Raw genomic sequence first — 18,935 nt, forward strand, 5'->3', positions numbered from 1 at the left:
CCTTAAGACAAACTTATGAACCAGTCTTGTCAACCTTACCCCAAACGTCACCCCTAGACAAGGCTCCTGAGCTGGGGCCAAGCTGGAGAACTGGGGTCCAGCTGTGACCAGAGGAAGGACAAGGCCTGTCCTGGGTCCTCTAAAGGGCTGGCAGCCTCTGTGATCTCCACCAGAAAAGGCAGCATGCAGAAAACTGGAGACCATCCTCATGCCCATTGGAGGCGCTTAGGAAGAGTTGCTCTCTCCAAATATCCAGCCCAGCTTGTTGCTGCCTGAACTACCAGGAGAAACTGCCCCTGGACCCTCATTGCAGACCCCATCTCCTCCACCCCATGCAGGCCGTGCTCTCCCCCTTGGCACTGAGGTGGTTCCAGAGATCCAAGAGACACCTGTAGGAGGAGATGTTGGATGGGGATATGGTGTCCTTCAGTGCTCCTCATGGTACCTCCTGCTGGGCTTTGTGCCACTGGTCACAACCCTCTGAGCCTGGATGTTCAGCCAGTTCTCAGTGGTGCTGAGCAGGAACATGCCCACGAGCACATTGGGCTGCACTGGGAGGAGCGTGGCCACCCAGACAAGGGCAGTTATTGCCCATCGTGACTCAGCACTGGTGCGGTCACATCTGGAGCCGTGTGTCCCAGTGTGAGGTTCCCCATTCTGGAGGAACGGGAGGAGCTGTCGTGTGGCCAGAGAAAGTCTGGGTCACGTGTGGAGATGTTGAGAGACCCAAACTTCTTTAGCCTGGTGCAGGGGAGGCTGAGGAAACGTGCTGGTTTTACTGAAATTGGGTTAATTTTCCTCATGCATTTTGAACCTCTCTCCTTCACAGCCAGTAGAGTCTTTTGCTTACATTTACTATGAGAATAATGAGGTAACGCTGTTTCTTCCCTGGGGTAGAGTTCATTTTGTCTTTTAGCAGCTTTACAGTGTTTGCCATTTGCTATGAGAGGAATGTCAGAACTCACTGAGATCTTGGCTGTTGTCAGGGAAACCAAGGACTTCTTTGGCCATCCAGCTGAGGATGCAGATTGGCAGGAGGGGACACAGACAGGACAGCACCTGGATTGACATGCAGGCTCATCAATGACATATTCCCTATGATTAGCGCCATGCTCAGTCTAAAGCTGGAGCCGGCTTCTAGGGCTTGTTACATCCGTTACTTTGGGTTTTCCAGCTGGTTTGGTGAGTTCCATTCAGAAGTTTCATCCTGTCAGGAGTTCGATGTCAGTTCGGCCTTTTGCCGTTCTGCCATTTTGCCGTTGGCCTTTGGGCCTTTCTGCCTGTTGCCCTTTTGCTCTCTCTGGCTGGGATGGGCTGTTCAGGACCAAGGTGCTCCCTTCTGCAGGACTGGCTGCTCCGTGTGACTGGAGTTACACGGGGGATGGCACTGAGTGTATTTTCTTAATTTAATTTATCTATTTGTATTTAATTTACCTGGACTATTGTCAGTGAAAACAAGGACTTCTCTGGAGTGCAGCTCCAGGTGCAAATGGATAGGTGGGGGCACAGACAGGACAGTACCTTCATTGACATCCAGGTCAATCAACGAGGTATTTTCTACCATTAGTGTCATGCTCGGTATAAAACTGGAGATGCCTTTTCCAGTTGGTTAGTTCAGATTTCCTGACTACGTTGGTTAGTTCTGTTCATTCTGTTGGGAGGTCAGTGTTAGTTCAGTTTTGTGACATTTTGTTGTGTTTAAGTTGGCCGTTGGGCCTTTCTGCCGTTTACATTTTTGCTTTCTCTTGCTGGGATCAGCTGTTCAGGACCAGGGCGCTCCCTTCTTTTGGGTTAGCTGTTCCACATGACTGGAGATCTGTGGGGAATGGCACTGAGTATCATTTATTTTATGTATATTTTAGTATCTGTACACTACTAGTAGTAATATTTTATAATTACTTTTATTGTCTTATGAATTTTATTTTCTAAGCCCACGAGTTATTCTCTTCCCTTTCAGTTCTCTCCCTTGTCCCACTTTGGGGATTAGGGGCAGGATGTGAGCAGCTATCAGGGTCTTAGTTGGTGGCTGTGGTAACACCATGAAAAGAAAGGGCAGTAGTAGCTTCAGAAATTCTAAAAATCACTTTCCAAGATGGTGGCAGTTTTGTTTTTTTGATTTGTTTTTGGTTTGGTTTCGTTTGGTTTGGTTTTTTTTTGGTGGAGGAAAACAGCATAAGAAAGAAAAACCATCAGAAACTGCAGCTCTGGAGTTCCAGAGTGGAGCTCAGGATCAAGAAATGTCATTCTGTGCACAGTGCTGTGGTCATTCAGAGGGACTCAGGATCAGTCATGACTCTGTGTTTCAAGGAACAGCTGGTGAGGATGGAGAGACAGCAGCACAGGTGGGGACACACTGGGCTGAGAACAAGGTGGGGAAGCGCATGGGGTGTCTACAGCCTGTGGGGAAACAGCCACAGGCCTGGGACAGTGCAGGATGGACCTTGGTGGACATGGCCAAGTGTGCTGGCAAGGCTGGATGTCCCTGAAAGAGCCAAGGTCTTTGTCCCCTTGGCTATGGCTGATGTCCCTGCCAGCGAGGCCTAAGAGGAGACACATGGTTGTCATGGCCATGGCTCCCCATTGCCTCCTTGCACCCCCAGGGAGTGTCACAGCATTGTCCTGCACTGGGCATCGCACTCCCCACAGCCCCAGGAAGAGCCCTGAGCCACACGTGAGGGACAGGATCTCCCTTCCAGGGGCAGGGGCTCAAGGCTTGGCCATTGTCCTTCATCAGACAAACCAAGGGCTTTCTCAGCATCAGAGCTGCTGCACTTTGCCTGTGCCTGATGCAATCACTGCCTCCAATTATCTGCTCTAACGAGTCCCTGGGAGGCTTTGTCAGTAACAGCCCTCAGTGGGGCCCATTAATGCTTCAAGGTACTTTGGAGTTTGTTCTGGCTTGGACTTCTTGAGCAGATTCTTCAGTCTGTGCTTGGTATCTGACGTTCATGGACTCAGCACCAAATACACCATGGGGCTCATTAGAACGCAGAAAGCACTAACGAGCAATGTTTCTTTCTGTACTTTTTTTTAAACCTTCCAGACTTGTAGAACTAACTGTAGAGGTTTCAATGGGACACTTGCTGATGAAGGTTTCAAAGAAGATTTCATAAAGGAGGCTTTTTTCTTTCATGGGTATTTTCTCTCATTTTCCAGTGTATAGAAGAAGTGACAGCAGCATTCTACACTGGACATTGATCCCGAGGGTCTCCTGAAGACATCTGGACAGGCAGGAGAACAGTCCCTGAGGCTGGACACTGTATGGACAACCTGGCTCCTCACCCCCACCCCCAGTCTGCCGGTTCCCTCATTGGCCACCAGAGATTGCATCACTTTTCCTCCATCAGACTTCTCCACTGAGCTCTGCAGGAGATGCTGCAGCTCCTGTGCACCAGCTCCACCTGCTCTCCTGTGCAAACACTGCACAGTTCAATCAACAGCAAAACACTTTCCTCAGCTGTGTGTGTAAGTGGATCTGGTGAGGTCCAGCATCCACAAGGGACACCCACACAAGAACTGCTTTAGACAGAGAGACAGGAGAGGATAGAAATAAACACAATGAACGTGTTGGCTGCCATGTCAATTAGAGCTCTGAAGAACGGGGCAAGTTTGTAACTCCCTGAAGCTCAAAGCAGAAACCAGACAGTTGAGAGGCCACTGAATGACCAAAGAGCAAGTGGAGGAGAAACCTGAGAGCACTGGGAAGGGCAAACATCCAGACAGGGCTGGAAAGTTGTCCTTGGACAGGGACATTGAATCAGGAGAGGTGGGAACTCCTGATTGACGAGGGAGATGAAATACTAGAGTGTTGGTAATAGAAGTACAGGGGAATACCAGTATTTCTTCTCCTACCCTTAGTACATCTTTCATCAGCTGTCTCACCATAAACAGCCAGGGCCATTTTAGGGCCCAGTGTACCTGAGGTGCTGGCCTGGGATTGGCATCTATCACACAGGACCTGGGGAGACCAGAGCACCTTGCAGTGCAGGTGGAGCCTGGGCAGGGGTTCCCGGGGCATCTACACTGGCACCAGGTGTTTGTGTCCATGGAGCTGAAGACATTTGTGTCCTAAATCCATGCCCAGTTCTGGAGAACTCTTTCCTTTCCAAAGAAAAGTAACTCCCTGATAAAGACGTTAAAATTAATTAATTAATTAATTAAAAAAATGTTGACACCTTCCTTTGCTTTGGATCTTTGACTTCAGTTCTTCTTATTTCAATTGTCATTGACATCAACTGACATCTGATGGGCCTGCAGGCATGAAGCCAAGATCATGTTGTGTCTTGCACAGCGCCCCATGCCCTCTGAACCTGCCCTGCCCAGGACTCCTCATACGTTGCCCAGAGCGAGTCACACTGAGGTGTTGGCTGGTTCCCTGGCTGAGATGTTGGTTTAGATGGTCACCTACAGCACAGGTGGGTCCTGCCCCATCATCGCCTGCTCTGCTCCAGTCTGAAACAGAGCCCAACATCACAATGGGATCATGAGAGAACTGAGGTTGAAGGGACCTCAGGAGTCTGCAGTCCAACCCGTCACCAACTGGGTCACACCAAGGTGTTCAAGCCTTGATTCAATCCGAGCTTTAGCAGGACTAGAGAAGTGATCACCCCATTGTACTGGGCACTGGTGAGGCTGCACCTTGAATCCTGGGGTCAGTTTGAGGCCCCTCATGGCAAGGAAGACATTGAGGTGCTGGAGAGAGTTCAGAGGAGGGTGACAAGGCTGGTGAAGGGTCTGGAGCACCAGTCTCATGAGGAGCGGTTGAGGGAGCTGGGGCTGTTCAGCCTGGAGAACAGGAGGCTGAGGGGAGACCTTCTCGCTGTCCACAACTGCCTGAAAGGAGGTTTTATCATGGACGGTGTTGGTCTCTTCTCCCAAGTAGCAAGTGATAGGACAAGAGGAAATAGCCTCAAGTTGCACACGGAGAGGTTTAGATTGGATATTAGGAAAAAATATGTCCTGGAAAGGGTTTTCAAGCATTGGAACAGGCTGCCCAGGGCAGTGGGGGAGTCAGCACCCCTGGAGGTGGTTTCTTCAGGAAAAGGATTCTGAAGCAATGGAGCAGACTGCCCATTGACGTTGTGGAGTCCCCATCACTGAAGGTGTTTAAAACACAGATAGATGGGACTCTTAGGGACACAGTTTAGTGCCACATTTAGGTTATGATTGGACTCGAAGATCTTAAGGGTCTCTTTCAGCCACAATTATTCTATTATTCCATGATACGTCATTTTTGCCATTTTCTTTCTCAGAGGACCATGCAGCCTCCCTGAGAGCCAGGACTTTTCTGAGGTGTTTGGGAGACATGTCACGGTCACACCAGCCAGTTCCACCAGCTCCTGTCTATCCCTTCCCAGACCAAACCTCTTCTCCATATCCCAACCTCCTAGGGACACATCAAATGCTGTCCAGGTCCTCTGGTCTTGTTCAGAGAGAGCAGCTTGCCAACATGGTGATGGGCTCTCTGTGCACCTCAAAGCTTTCCTGACCATTTTTCTCCATGTCCCCCTTGTACCCAACCTTTCTGGTCCTTGAACTGTACATGAGGGGGTTGATCAGGCATGTAGAGAAGGAGTAGAAAAAAGGCTTTGCCAAACTGCCTTGGGAGGGCTGTTCTGGGCATCCCACAGACCAGGATGAGGGTGCTGCAGAAACCAGTGGCATTAGTGAGAGGTCCAGGTGGAGATGGCCTTGTGTCTGTCTACACTGGGGTAGAGCAGTGATGCATTCATGGGATGCCCATGTGAACAGGAAGGGGACAAATGGCTCTAAAATGCCTTCCAGCCAGTTCTTTACCCATCGCACATACACCATCCAGGCCACGAGCTGCAGCTTCTCCAGGAGATGCTGTGGGACACAGTGTCAAAGGCTTCACTGCAGTCTAAGGACACAACACCCACAGCCCGTGTGGCGCATTCACTGCCCACGACAGACTTTCCCTCATCTGCTCAGCGGTCACCTTGTCACAGAAGGAGATCAGGCTGGTCAAGCAGGACCTGCCTTTCATCAAGCCATGCTGATTGGGCCCCATTGCTCGTCTGTGTGTGTGACCTCACAGTCCTTTCATAGCCATGTTCCTGCTGTTGGCCAATCCCCTGCAGAGGCAGAAGTGACCTCACAGTGCCCTCCACACCCATTGGTTCCTACTGGACTATGAGTTCCTGAGACACAGTGACCACACGGCATCGTACCCATCATCGCCCTCCTTGTGGTCCAGTGTGTGAGCAGATCAAACTGAGCTGCTTTCATCAAATGTATCTGATAGATTTCCTGTCAAGGGTTTGAGTGGAGAAACGTTCCTCAGAGGAGCTGCTGTATTTACTCTGGGGCATTTTATATCTCCAAGGAAAAGATTCATGGAATCCTACAATAACACAGGTTGGAAGAGACCTCCAAACACCATCTCTGTCCCACTGACCTTTATGGCACCCCAAGGAACAGCTGATGGCATTTGTGCTCCCTTGGGTTCATCTCACCACATGCACACACTGGACATGCATATGATGACCTAGTATTTCATAGAATCAAGGAATCTCCTGAGTTGGAAGGACCCACAAGGATCATGGAGTCCAAGTCCTGTCCCTGCACAGGACACCTCGCGGGTCACCCCATGTGTCTGAGGACTTTGTCCAGTCTCTTCTTGAACACTGTCAGGTTGGGGCCGTGACACCTCCCTGGGGAGCCTGTTCAGTGTCCAGCACCTCTGGGGGAAGAACCTTTTCCTCATGTCCAACCTGAACCTCCCCTTGCACACCCTTCTTCCATTCCCTTGGGTTCTGTCATTGGTGACGACAGAGAAGAGATCAGTACCTTCCCCTCGCTCTCCCCTTGTGAGGAACCTGTAGTCACCATGAGGTCTCCTTTGAGTCTTTTCTTCAGCTCTGATGCTCAGAAACCCCTTGGTTTGCTTTCTGCAGCAGAAAGGAGGAGCCATGAGCTCCAGGCAATGGGAAGGGGGATCCTGTCCCTCACACACGGCTCAGGGCTCTTCCTGGGACTGTGGGATGTGGGTGTGCAAGGCCCAGGGAAGGACAACACTGGTAGAACAACTTCCAGCTTCCCCATGGGGCTGCAAGGAGGCAGCGAAGCCCCAGTGCCATGAGGACAACATGTCTGCTCCTGGGGTCAGTGGCAGAGACAACTGCCCTGGCCAAGGGGACACAGACCTGGCTTCTGTGGGTCCCTTCCAGCCTTACAGTGCCCTTTGCTATGTCCACCACAGGCTGTTCCACACGGTGCTGCCCCTGCCCCTCTTTCCCTGCAGGCTGCAGACACCCATCTCGCTTCCCACCTGCTCTCACCCAGCATTTCTGCACCTTCACTGCTGTGTCTGCACCCTCACCGGCTGCTCTTTGGAACACAAACCATGGGCTGATCCAGCTCCCTCTGGGTCACCTCTTTCCCCACAGCACTTGCACCACTTGCACTTTGCAATGATCTTCTAAATCCCATGAGTGCTGCTGACCTTTCAGCTTCTCTGACAGACACGACCATGTCCCTGCCCATGTCCTGTCATGTTCTCAGGTGGGATGGACATGACAACCCGTCTCTCTTCCTGGCTAAGACCTATGGGCCCTTGGGCAGAGGTTCTTTCCCAGCCATGTCCCTGCTGCTGGGCTGTCACCTCCAGACACAGAACTGACCCCATTGGCGTATTGGTTACATAACCATTTTACCACTACACATGCTTGTTGAGAGAGGGTCCCGGGCTGAGCCTGGGGCTTCCATCCTGGGGATGTGTGTTTTAGTATTAGAATGAGCGTAAAAGGAGTAAAGCTCAGCTACAGGACACTTCATGTAACCGTCTTGAGACCAATGTTACAACAAGACTCAGCTAATTGTGCAGGCTCCAGAGTGTCTGCGCTGCAAGGACAGTATTCTTTGCAGGTTCTTATGAGGTGTTTTAAACGTGACGTTTATCTTTGTTAGCAGAGCAGACTGACCAAACCTAAGAGGATTCACATATTTTAGGTTAGGTTAGCAGAGGATTTACATATTTTATGTGGGATGGTGTTTTGGCTGACTCAGGTTCATGTCACTTCACGTACATGATGTGCATGCTCACATCTTATCAGTACAAACCAAACATGAACCTCTCACCTATTCATTCAGTGTAACATTCAGTGTAATTCCATGGATGGACAAAGACCTCTGAGCTGGGGTGAGAGGCCAGTGCTGGAAATAGTGGTTGTGAGGGGCCAGTCCATGGTAATTGACCTGGGGCTCCTTCCACGGGGTGTCCAGTGCACAGGGGCACAGCCCAGCCCTGCTCTGCTGGTCCTGCAGGTCTCTGGCAGGAGCCTGGCTGTGAGAGGACACTGCTGTGTGACAGCCCTGCACACACACACTGTTCAGCTGCACGCTGATGTTTCATCTGTGGCCACTTCTGTAGGAATAACCTTGAGAGAAACTTTGCAGGAAGATATAAACCATCATGCACTGCCCAAAGAAGATCACTTTTCCTTGTGCAAGTACCTTTACTGAGGCCAGCTCTGTCACAGCAGTGCCCATTGCCTGTCCCTGCCTGCGCCCACAGCACTGACACACAGCAGGACGGTGACCAAGCTGCCAGAGCACTCAGGCCTTGCACCAACACCAGGGATGAGAAGGAGAGTGTGGAGTGGAACCAGAACAGCTCTGGAAGAAGAAGTGCTGGTGCGCCCTCGCAGGACTGCCATGCCAGAGCTGTTTTCCCTTCTCCTCACACACAGGAAATGTCCATGCAGCTCCAAAAGGCCTTGCAGGAAGGATATAGTGAAAAACAAGTCAATAAAGAGCCTTTTATTCTGTTTAGAGATAAGGAGAGCACTGCTGCTCATTTAAGCAGCCAACAGTTATAAAAGACAAGCCAGCAGTGAATTAGAAAGGGGTTGACAAGATTATAACAATAAGAAAACAATCAACAACACCACAAAATCCAGTTGACAGGCTGGGCTTGTAATTAGCTACGTTAAAACTCCTGTATAGAAGAAGATGGCCAGTTTATTGCTTCTGAAAACAGAGGGATATGAGTTTGCACAGGGCATCCTTGAGCTCCTGGTTCCTCATGCTGTAGATGAGGGGGTTCACTGCTGGAGGCACCGAAGAGTACAGAACAGACACCACCAGGTCCAGGGATGGGGAGGATATAGAGGGGGGCTTCAGGTTGGCAAACATGCCTGTGCTGACAAACAGGGAGACCACGGCCAGGTGAGGGAGGCAGGTGGACAAGGCTTTGTGCCGTCCCTGCTCAGAGGGGATCCTCAGCACGGCCCTCAAGATCTGCACATAGGACACCACTATGAACACAAAACAGCCAAAAGTTAAACAGGCAGTGACCACAATAAGCCCAAGTTCCCTGAGGTAGGAGTGTGAGCAGGAGAGCTTGAGGATCTGGGGCATTTCACAGAAGAACTGGCCCAGGGCATTGCCCTTGCACAGGGGCAGTGAAAATGTATTGGCCGTGTGCAGCAGAGCATTGAGAAACCCAGTGGCCCAGGCAGCTGCTGCCATGTGGACACAAGCTCTGCTGCCCAGGAGGGTCCCGTAGTGCAGGGGTTTGCAGATGGCAACGTAGCGGTCGTACGACATGATAGTGAGAATAGAATACTCTGCTGTGATAAAGGTGAGAAACAAAAAGATCTGTGCAGCACATCCTGAGTATGAAATGGCCCTAGTGTCCCACAGGGAATTGACCATGACATTTGGGACAGTGGTGGAGATGCAGCCCAGGTCGAGGAAGGCGAGGTTGAGCAGGAAGAAGTACATGGGGGTGTGGAGGTGCTGGTCCCAGGCTATGGTGGTGATGATGAGGCCGTTGCCCAGGAGGGCAGCCAGGTAGATGCCCAGGAAGAGCCAGAAGTGCAAGAGCTGCAGCTCCCGTGTGTCTGTGAACGGCAGGAGGAGGAACTGGATGATGGAGCTGCTGTTGGGCATTTGCTTTTCCTGAGCACGGGGCGCTGTCATGAGAAAAAAAAAAAACAGTGAGAATCCAGGGCAGAGTTCTCTGACAAAAATCAAACCAACTTCCACAGACTCTCCCCTGTCACACACAGACACTCTTGTGTTTTTCTAGGAGTACCTTTTTCAGCACTGTGTCTGCAGCCCTGCTTGGGGCTGGAAAATATGCAACCAGGAGCAGGGCCTCTGCCCATGGGCTGTCGATAAGTCAGCCCAGCTCTGCAGAAGTGAGGCCACGGGAACGGTGGGGACTGTCCTGGTTCTGCTAACACAGAAGGGCTGTCAGCACTTGCTTTCCCAGTGACACGGAACAGAAATGGTGAAGATAGTTTAGGAGTTCCAGGTTTTTTTACATATCCCCCGATATTCACTGCAGAGTGTTGTTGGGTGTCAGAAACCCTCAGCATTTCTGCTGCACTCAGGGAGAACAGAGCGAGTCCTGTGAGACCAGAGGGTGCCTGTGGGTCAGTGCAGAGTGAGGGCAGCTGCTCTGTCCCTCTGTCCTGCTCCAGCTGCCCTGGGCTGGCACCTTTCTGAGATGGGGGCTGATCACACTCCCACGTTACCCTGAAGAGCCACCAGGCACTGCTGAGAGCAGAGGGATCCACCTCAGACCATGACAGGTCTCACCCTTTCCTAAGGTCTCAGCACCCAACGTTTAGCCCAGGACACACACAGTTCATTCCCCAGCCCCACAGACTGCATTGCCCACAGCCCACAGGTCAGAGCAAAGCTGGGACACGTGTGCCCATGGACACAGCAGGAAAGGACCCACAAGATCAGGCTGTGACTCTGCAGCTGAAACTGCCATCCCCAGAGAGCCTGACAGCAAGAACAAGATCCCAAGAGCAGTGACCCAGAGCAGGGGAGCAAGAAGGAAAATGCGGTGAGGGTGGGGGTGAGAGAGGCCAGGGCAGAGGCAGCCGGGCACTCAGACAGCGTCCCCCTTCCCCAGCTGTGCAGCCACCTCCCAGACACCAACAGTGCCGGGCAGCTGCTCTCAGCCCCTGTGCTCTGCAGAGGAACTGCAGCTCTGGCTGCACAGGAGCTGCTTCATGCCTTGGAGCCCCCGGCCCTGAGGGCAGAGGCTTTGCTGGGTGGGAGAGGAGCCCAGGGGGCTGCTCACAGGAGGGATCTGACCTGCAGGGGGTCACAGGGACTTTTCTCTCTTCTCCCTCCCATAACCATTCCGCGTTTGGTTTCCCCTCCTTTCTGATCATTTCCCTGCTGCCTGGAGATTCTCCCCTGGGAGGTGTTTCCCTGTCCATGTCTGTTCCCTGTCACTGCTCACAGACCATCCCACCCTCTGTGCCCTCCCCCTGGCCCTACAGATCCTGCCTGTTCACAGGCACTGCCTGGGGGCATCTTCCTGTCTGCAGGCTGGAAAACAGATTACAGATTAAGTGTAAAGTGTCCAGCCAAGGTGATGCTGGTTCTGCATGGGCAGAGGAGAGGCAAGGCATGCCAGGATTCTCTTGAAGACCTACTGCAGTTCATGTGTCTCAAGTATTTGTTTAAAATTAAGAACAGCCTAAATCACCACCCATTCCCCAGAGTAGGAGACTGAAAATACAGACTCAGGGAGGTTCCTTATCTTTGTAGTACTCTTTGTCTTCTTCTCCTTGAAACCTCCTCTTGTCAATATTCTGGAATGAGCTGGAGCTGTGAGAAGCCCCGACCCACGGAGAACCCAGCAGCAGAAGGACTCTCCCCTGCTGGGGGTCGCTCCTTCCCCCCACAGCTTCTCCCCTCAGTGCAGAAGGCAATCCCTGCTCTGCAACACATCCTCCCCTCTGATCAGAGAACCTCTGAGAGCTGTACTTACATCTCTCGCAGGCTCTGCAATGTAACAGCTTTCTGAGATCCTACCAAGATTTGCAGATTCAATGCCCTGCAGCCACAGGCTTCATATCTGAGAGGATTTCATTTCCAGTGACCTCTCAGCATCCTCTCAGCCCAGACTGCGTTTCCCTCTCTGTGCCTGGCTCCTGTGCCCTCGGTGCTGCAGGCAGAGCCCTCAGCCCTGCTGCGTGTGCAGAGGAGCTGCTCCTGGGCAGAGCTGTCTCTCTGCAGCGCTGCCGCTGCCATGAGCTCCCTGTGTCCCAGGAGCCCAGCCCAGCTCAGCAGCACAGAAGCAGCACAAGGCGCTTTAATGACCCCTCTGGTGGGTTTGGTGCTGAATCCATGGACCTCAGACCCTGGAGGAAGGTGATGAAACTTCTCAAGAAGTCAAAGTTAGGTTCAAACTCCAAAGTTTCTTGTACTGTTAATGGGCCCCACTGAGGGAACCTACTGAGAAACAATATCCAGGTTTAGTTAGAGAAGAAAACTGTAGGTCAGGAAAAGCAAAGCAAAGATATCTCTGATGCTGAGGAAACCTGGTTGTGTTTCTTTTACCAAAAGCCAAGACCTGACCTTGTACCATTGGAAGTCAGATCCTGTCCCTCCCACGTTGCCCAGGGCCCTTCCTGGGACAGTGTGATGTGGGGCTGTGCAAGGCCAAGGGCAGGACTATGGTCCCACCCCTCCCAGGTTCCTGGCTGGGGACAAGGAGGCCATGAGGCCCCTGTGCTGCAAGGACAAGGTGTCTCCTCACAGGCATCAGAGGTTCAGACAACAGCCATAGCCAAGGGGAGAAGGAGCTCATGTCTGGTGGGGCTTTCAGCCTCTTTCCATCCCGTGATCATCTCCACGACAGCCTGTCCTGTGCTGTGGCATCCCCTGCACCTCTGTCCCTGCAGGCTGCAGACATCCCCCCTGCTGCCCCACCTTGCTCTGTCTGAGCATCTTCCTTCCTTTGCTGAGATCTCTCCATCCTCCCCAGCTGCTCCTTGAAGCACAAAGCCTTGGGCTGATGCAGACTCCCTCTGCTGACCTGCTCCACCACAGCACTGCCCTTCCATCACATTCCTTTCTGCTCATGGCCAGCCTGGACCTCCCCAGCTGCACTTTGGGCCATTATTTCTTTCTCATGCTCTTTCCCACTATGCAGAAACCTCCACCACCTCTGAAACGGCCCTTCAAGCACTCTCAGGCTACTCCTGCACTGCTGCAGCCTCCCCAGCGCTGCTGGGCCAAAGCAGCCCAGGTCCCTCAGCACCCCACACCATGTGCACAAGGTGCTGAACCTGCCTTGGCACAGCCCTGCACTCTGCAGTTCCTCCCTGCTGCTCCAGACTGGGAAGCCACACACTGGCACACACCCGTGTGTGTGGGTCACACCAGTGCTGAACCGAATGGGGTGAGAACTGCAGGTGTCTGGGTCCCCACGCTCCTCCTCATGCAGCCCCATGTGCAGCTGCCTTGTTCATGGTGAGCGTGCACCACGGGCTGCTGTGGGGACCTTGTAGTGCCCAGGCCCTTCTCCTCAGGGTCACTGTTCAGCATGTCAGGTCCTGCCCTGTCCTGATGGACGGGTTTATTGTCCCCCCTGATACATCACTGCCCATTTCTCCTTCTACAAATTAAGAGTTTTCTGTTGGGTGACTGCCAGATTTTCTCAAGGTCTGGACTCTCACTAGACTGAATCTCCATTTGCTGAGCTGTTAAAGTTTGCATGCAGATTGTTTATCCTGATGGGGGTGTATCTCTCAACATAACAGCATGAGGAGTTATAGGACACTATAAATGCCATCTCCTGGAGAAACTGTGGGGACTTGTGTGTCTGGTGCTCATAATGCCAGAGGTCTGGAGTCAAAGGGATGGTTTCCCTTCATGTGGTAGAGCAGCAGGAATGTGTGGAGCTCTGCCTGGGGACAGACAATGTCAGCTGAACGTTGAGGAGTCAGCATGAGAGGGCAGAACAACATGGGCAATGTTGTGGTGACTGGAGATCAGCTACAGACTCACTGGTGAGGAAGAGGAATGAGATGAGGCTTCCTTCAGACAAATGAAAGAAGCCTCATGTTTCCAGGGCCGTGTACTCGTGGCAGACCTGAGATATCAGAATATCTACAGGGAACCAGCCATTCAGGAGGGTTTGGAGCTCATTGACAACATCTTCCTGACACGGGTGACTGAAGAGTCAGTGGGGTGAGGTGCCCTGTGGGACTTCTCACTTACAAACCAGAAAGAGTTGGTCAGGATGGAACAGTCAGGGATGGGAAAGTGGAGCTGAGGCTCCTGGGAGATGAGAACAAGGCCAAGAGCAGGGTTTCAGGAGAGCAGGATTTGGCCTGCTGAGCGACCTGCTTGGGTCCTGTAGGATATGACCTTGGTGTCTGCAGTGCTTTTCTCTCCCATCTCCTCCCTCCTCTCTCCCACCTGCTGTTGTGCAGCGTTTTTTACCCTTTCTCAAATACAATATCCCAGAGGTGCTGCCAGCATCACTGAGTGGCTCAGATTGGGCAAGGAGTGGGTCCATCTTGGAGCAGCTGAAATCAACTCTGTTTGACAATGGGATGATTACAAAGCTCCCCTGGATTAGTACCTGCAGGGGAAGGGCAGCAAGATGAGCTGAGAGAACTTCACTTGCAGTAAGAGACTAGACAGGGTGAACGTGGGCCTGCTGCTGAACTTCATAAGGGTAGAATCAGACAGGACTGAGGTTCTTCATGGCTTCTTTGCCTCCATCTTCACCAGCAAGGTCTCCTGGGACTTTGTTCCTGAAGGCAGGAGTCTGGAGAACACCCAGCAGTGGATGGGGCTCAAGTCAGGGGTGACCTGAGCAAACTCAGACACCATTACAGAACAGGAGATGGGTCACTTGATCAGCTCCCTGAACACAAGTATCGCTGTGCTGTGGCACCTGAGATTGCCAGGAACACCCACCTCTTGGTCCAGAAAAGTGTGACTCCCCTTGAGGTGTCCTGGCCTGTCTCTTCGCTCACATGGTGATTCAGGCACCCACTTATCTGAAATATTCAGTCTTTATTAGGAGATGCAACACATCAATATGAGCTGGAGGCTGCTGATGCCACCTGTTCTGGAAAGGGAGGGAAGGGCGAGCAGGGAAGGGAATAGAAGAAATTTGGCTTTATTACTATTTATTACGGGAATTGTCTCTGTTTGGCTATTCCTGAAATCTCTCTAATCATTCACATCAGACTTGAAGCCTTTAGGATAATGATGCACAGAGCCTTGGCTTTTTAGAGCATTTTCGATGTTAATGAGCCCTCTGCTGCCATGATCCTGAACTGGAGATACTGAAAGAATGAACAAACCTCTAATCAAGTGAAAGGCAGAAGCAAACCCCAAGTTTCTGAGGGTGTTTGGGACCCCATGATGGGCCATCACTGACACAGCTGTGAAGGAAACAACCAGTGCCGGTCCCTGTCCCTGGAGGCTGGTGAAGGAGAGACTTGGAGACACTGGTTCCAGGTGGTGAGGGCCTTGTGGAGGTGGCTCTGATGCCATGTCAGCCCTTGATGCTTGTTCATCACCAGAATGGCTGAGCCCTGACCCCTGGGACCTGGGAGATCTTTCTCCAATGTTTTTCAAGGCTTTTCCTGTGGTCAGTGTGAGTGTTTTGTGTTTTGGGGGTGGTGTTTATGTCAAGTGCTGTTGCTTTAACTGCAAGGCTCTGGTTTTCTGTGGAGTTGGACATGCCTGTGAGTTCTTCACAACTCATCCAGCTTCTTTTATTCAGCTGGCAATGGTCACCAGCCACCTCAATGCCCCAGTCCCAAACTTGCCTGAATCCCCTATTTGGATCCACACCCCATCACTGCAGGAGGTTCATGAATCCACCAGGCTCATGGATGATTCCTGAGGACCATCCAAGTGTGGGCAGTGTAAGAGAGGAGCAGAGCAGGGTCAGCTCATGGGCCATGACTGAGCACAGCCACCCCAGCAGCAGCCGTTCCCCATCTCACAGGCACAGCCATGCCCACAGCATGCAAATGGCACTGCCATACATGATTAGCCCAGAGAGACCTTTCTTCCTTCCATATTCCCAGGAAAATCTTCCTCCTGTTCCTCCCCCACCAGCAGACATCAACTGCTTTCCATTTCTGGGCTCAAACATGGCTGGAAGGGTTCACTGAAGCCATCAGCCATCTCATTGCTTCTCCCTGACATGCCCTGACCCTCTCCCACACCTACAATGGCCAATCACGGCTGCTCAGGCCTCCCGCTCTTCAGAAGAGGCCTCGAGCTTCTTGGTTCTTCCTGGTGCTTATTATGAACTTCCTCGCTCTCTCCAGAGTTCATGGTGAGCTTTCTTGTCCATAACAGCCCCTTCATGACCATGATTCACTAAATGGTTGTGTTTGTATGATCATTTGTGCAGAAAGGGCAGTCACAGGACAGCACCCAATATGTCAAAACTGATGCCCAGTGAAATGCCGTAAAGCCCCGATGAGTCCCCCTGTGTCTGTGTCTCTCCTGGAAGGAGTCTGTCCCGAGAAGGGGATCCAGCTCCTGCCACTCTCTGCAGAGGCACATGAGCAGTGTCCATCACCTGGGGACACAAAGGGTGACGTTTGCCAGACCACCCGTCATCTGAACCACTTAGATGTGTGCTTGTGGATGGGGTATGGAGCCTTATAGTGCAAATGTCTATTTAATTGTCATTGTCAGAGGGGCTACCACTGATGCACAATACTATTTTACAGATATTTAAATATAAGCATATAGGACTGACATTCCTAGACATATTACACAAACACTTGAAGGATTATTCATGCCTTTTAACATGATTATCCACAGAAGTCCCACCAGCTTTGCATCTCAGGAAATGGGATCCAGAGTCCAAGGGCAGGATGGTTTGGGCTCTGTGCTGGGATCTGGAAACTGAAACGTGCTCCCATCTCCCAGCCCCCTGCCCTCCTCAGTGAGGGTGTGAGACATTCTGCCAGCCAGGGCTGAACTCACAGCCATGACCAGTATCTTATGTCCAACTGCAGCCAATGGTGTCCTGCCAGCTCAGGATTGGAGCTTCCATTGCTGGAGGTGTTTAAAAGACGTGGATAGGTGGTGCTTTATGACATGGTTTAGCTGTGGACTTGGCAGTGTTTGATTTACAGTTGGACTCCATGTTCTTAATGGTCTTTTCCAGCCTCAATGATTCTACGATTCTCTCCTTCTCTGATTTGGGTTGAAACCATTTCAGTTCCATCACCTCCAGGTTCCCTCAGAGGCGGCTGTTGTGTGGCACAACTGTCCTGGCTCTCCAGGCAGGTGGGCACTGGGTTGGTGTCTGCATTGGCAGTTTTCCCCTTCCTGGGGTAAAAGGCTGTTGAGCAGAGACAGTTGCAGAGATTTGGGTCACAGGGGTTTGCAGCAATCCTGTCAAACTCTGAGCAGGATGAGCTTTGGTGACAAGGGACAACAGAGATGGTCTAAAAGATGTTTTTGAACAGTGGTACTATGACTAATAACAGTAACAGATAATTCCTTATTCTTGCTTATGCTAATGAACTGAAGCTCTTTAATGTGCCTTCCAACAGTCATTCTCACTACTTGATATATATACTACATCTCAGTAGTTATCCTCTTGCATGAAGTTCTTAGAACAGTGCTTTCTCTCACTTCTACAGTTTTTATCATTGAAAGAATACACCTCTTGGACAGAATTGCTCCCAAATCATCCCTTTCCCATACATTTTCTCCTTTCTTTTTTCCAGTGTGAAGCAGAGGTGGCATAAGGGAGTTGTTTCCTTTTTAGTCAAAGAAAAACAAGAACCTGATCCCAGATCAGTGCAAAGGCCCAAAGGAAGCCAGAATCTTTATGTGTGTGCACTGACACACACTGTCACCTGCATTTCCAGTCTCTGCAGTCCCAACAGTGCCGCAGAATCTGGAGTTCTGAGCTCCCTCATCTGCCCTGTGTGACACGTGTAAAATGGAACTAGCCCAGTCCAATGGCTGGTTTTGATTCTCTTCAGAGCCTGAAGCACCAGATGGGTCAGGAGACAAGGAAAGATACCCAACCAGGACTCACATGCTCTGCACTTACAGTTCAGGTGTTCACTATAATCTCAGCAGACGTGTCATGCTGATATCTGGGTGCAAGGAGCTGGTCAAGAGCCTCGTCTCCATTTCTATAATGATGGATTTGTGTCTGGCTGATGTGCAGACTCTGTACATGGATGCTGACAGCTCTTGAACAACCTGCTCTGAAAGGGTTAACAACACAGGCTGTTCTTTCTGGAGAGGCACTAGGACAGCAAAAAATAAGATCTTGGCTGAGTGCAAAAGAAAAAGGATGGAAAAGATGTGGTCAGGACTGTTTGGGGGCACCTGTAAAGCAGCCCTGCACCTCATGTGAATTACTTCTGTGGTCTGGGAGAACGTGAGAGCTGTCCCTAATTTGAAAACATGAAGGGGAAGGAAGGACAGCGTCATTCAGGCTGGATGGGGCCTCAGAAGGTGTCTTGACCAACCTCCAGCTCACAGCAGGGTCAGACCAGATTGCTCAGGGCTTTATCCAAACACATCTTGGTCACTTTCTGGGACAGAGTGAGTGCGCACTCCTGGGAAACAGCTTCCAGTGCTGGACTGTCCTCAGGACTGGAAAGTTTCTCCCTTTCTACAGCACCTTTCCAAGCCCAACCATCCAGATTGTTTTTACCCATCTACTTACACACTGACACAGACCAGAATTTACTGCCTTGGGCACAATAATGTTGTGGGGGATGATGCTGAATGCCTTGCTGACTTCCAGGTAATGGGTCTTTGTTGTTCTCCTCACGTCCACAACCCTGTCCTTTCCTCACAGAAAGCAAATAGGATGGACAGGCACAACCTGCCCTGGGTAAACCCCGGAACCTTCTCTTGCAGACACCCAGAAATGAGGTCCCAGTGGACATGCTCTGGGGCACAGCCCTTAGTTCCCCTGCTCACCCATGGGCCGTTTTGAAAAGTGCACACACTGTGTGAGAGCTGCCAGTGGTCAGGGAGTCCCCCCAGTCTCCATGAGCTTTCACAGATGGTGGAGAGTGGCCTCACTGTGACATGGTCCTGCTGTCCCAGCTCCTGGGATGCTGCCCCTGCTGTCCCATAGACTGGAGAGGATTGTGTTAGTTCCAGTGACCCCTGACTTGATCCCCATGCAC

At 51.4% G+C, this 18,935-nt stretch overlaps 2 protein-coding genes across 2 annotated transcripts in view; both read right to left on the reverse strand.

Moving 5' to 3' along the window:
• The window catches only part of LOC308050573 (olfactory receptor 14A16-like), a gene marked incomplete at its 5' end in the record, with an annotated part of 276,539 nt that overhangs the window by 185,741 nt on the left and 71,863 nt on the right, over positions 1-18,935 (reverse strand). The gene's annotated exons all lie outside the window — the stretch shown is intronic.
• LOC308050708 (olfactory receptor 14A16-like) lies at positions 8,983-9,915 on the reverse strand (the record flags this gene model as incomplete). The annotated part of the gene is made up of 1 exon (XM_080360858.1): positions 8,983-9,915. The coding sequence occupies one exon, from the start codon at positions 9,913-9,915 to the stop codon at positions 8,983-8,985; it is 933 nt and encodes a 310-aa protein (XP_080216984.1).

Source organism: Nesoenas mayeri (genome assembly GCF_963082525.1).
Source record: "Nesoenas mayeri genome assembly, chromosome: 29".
Lineage (NCBI taxonomy): Eukaryota > Metazoa > Chordata > Aves > Columbiformes > Columbidae > Nesoenas > Nesoenas mayeri.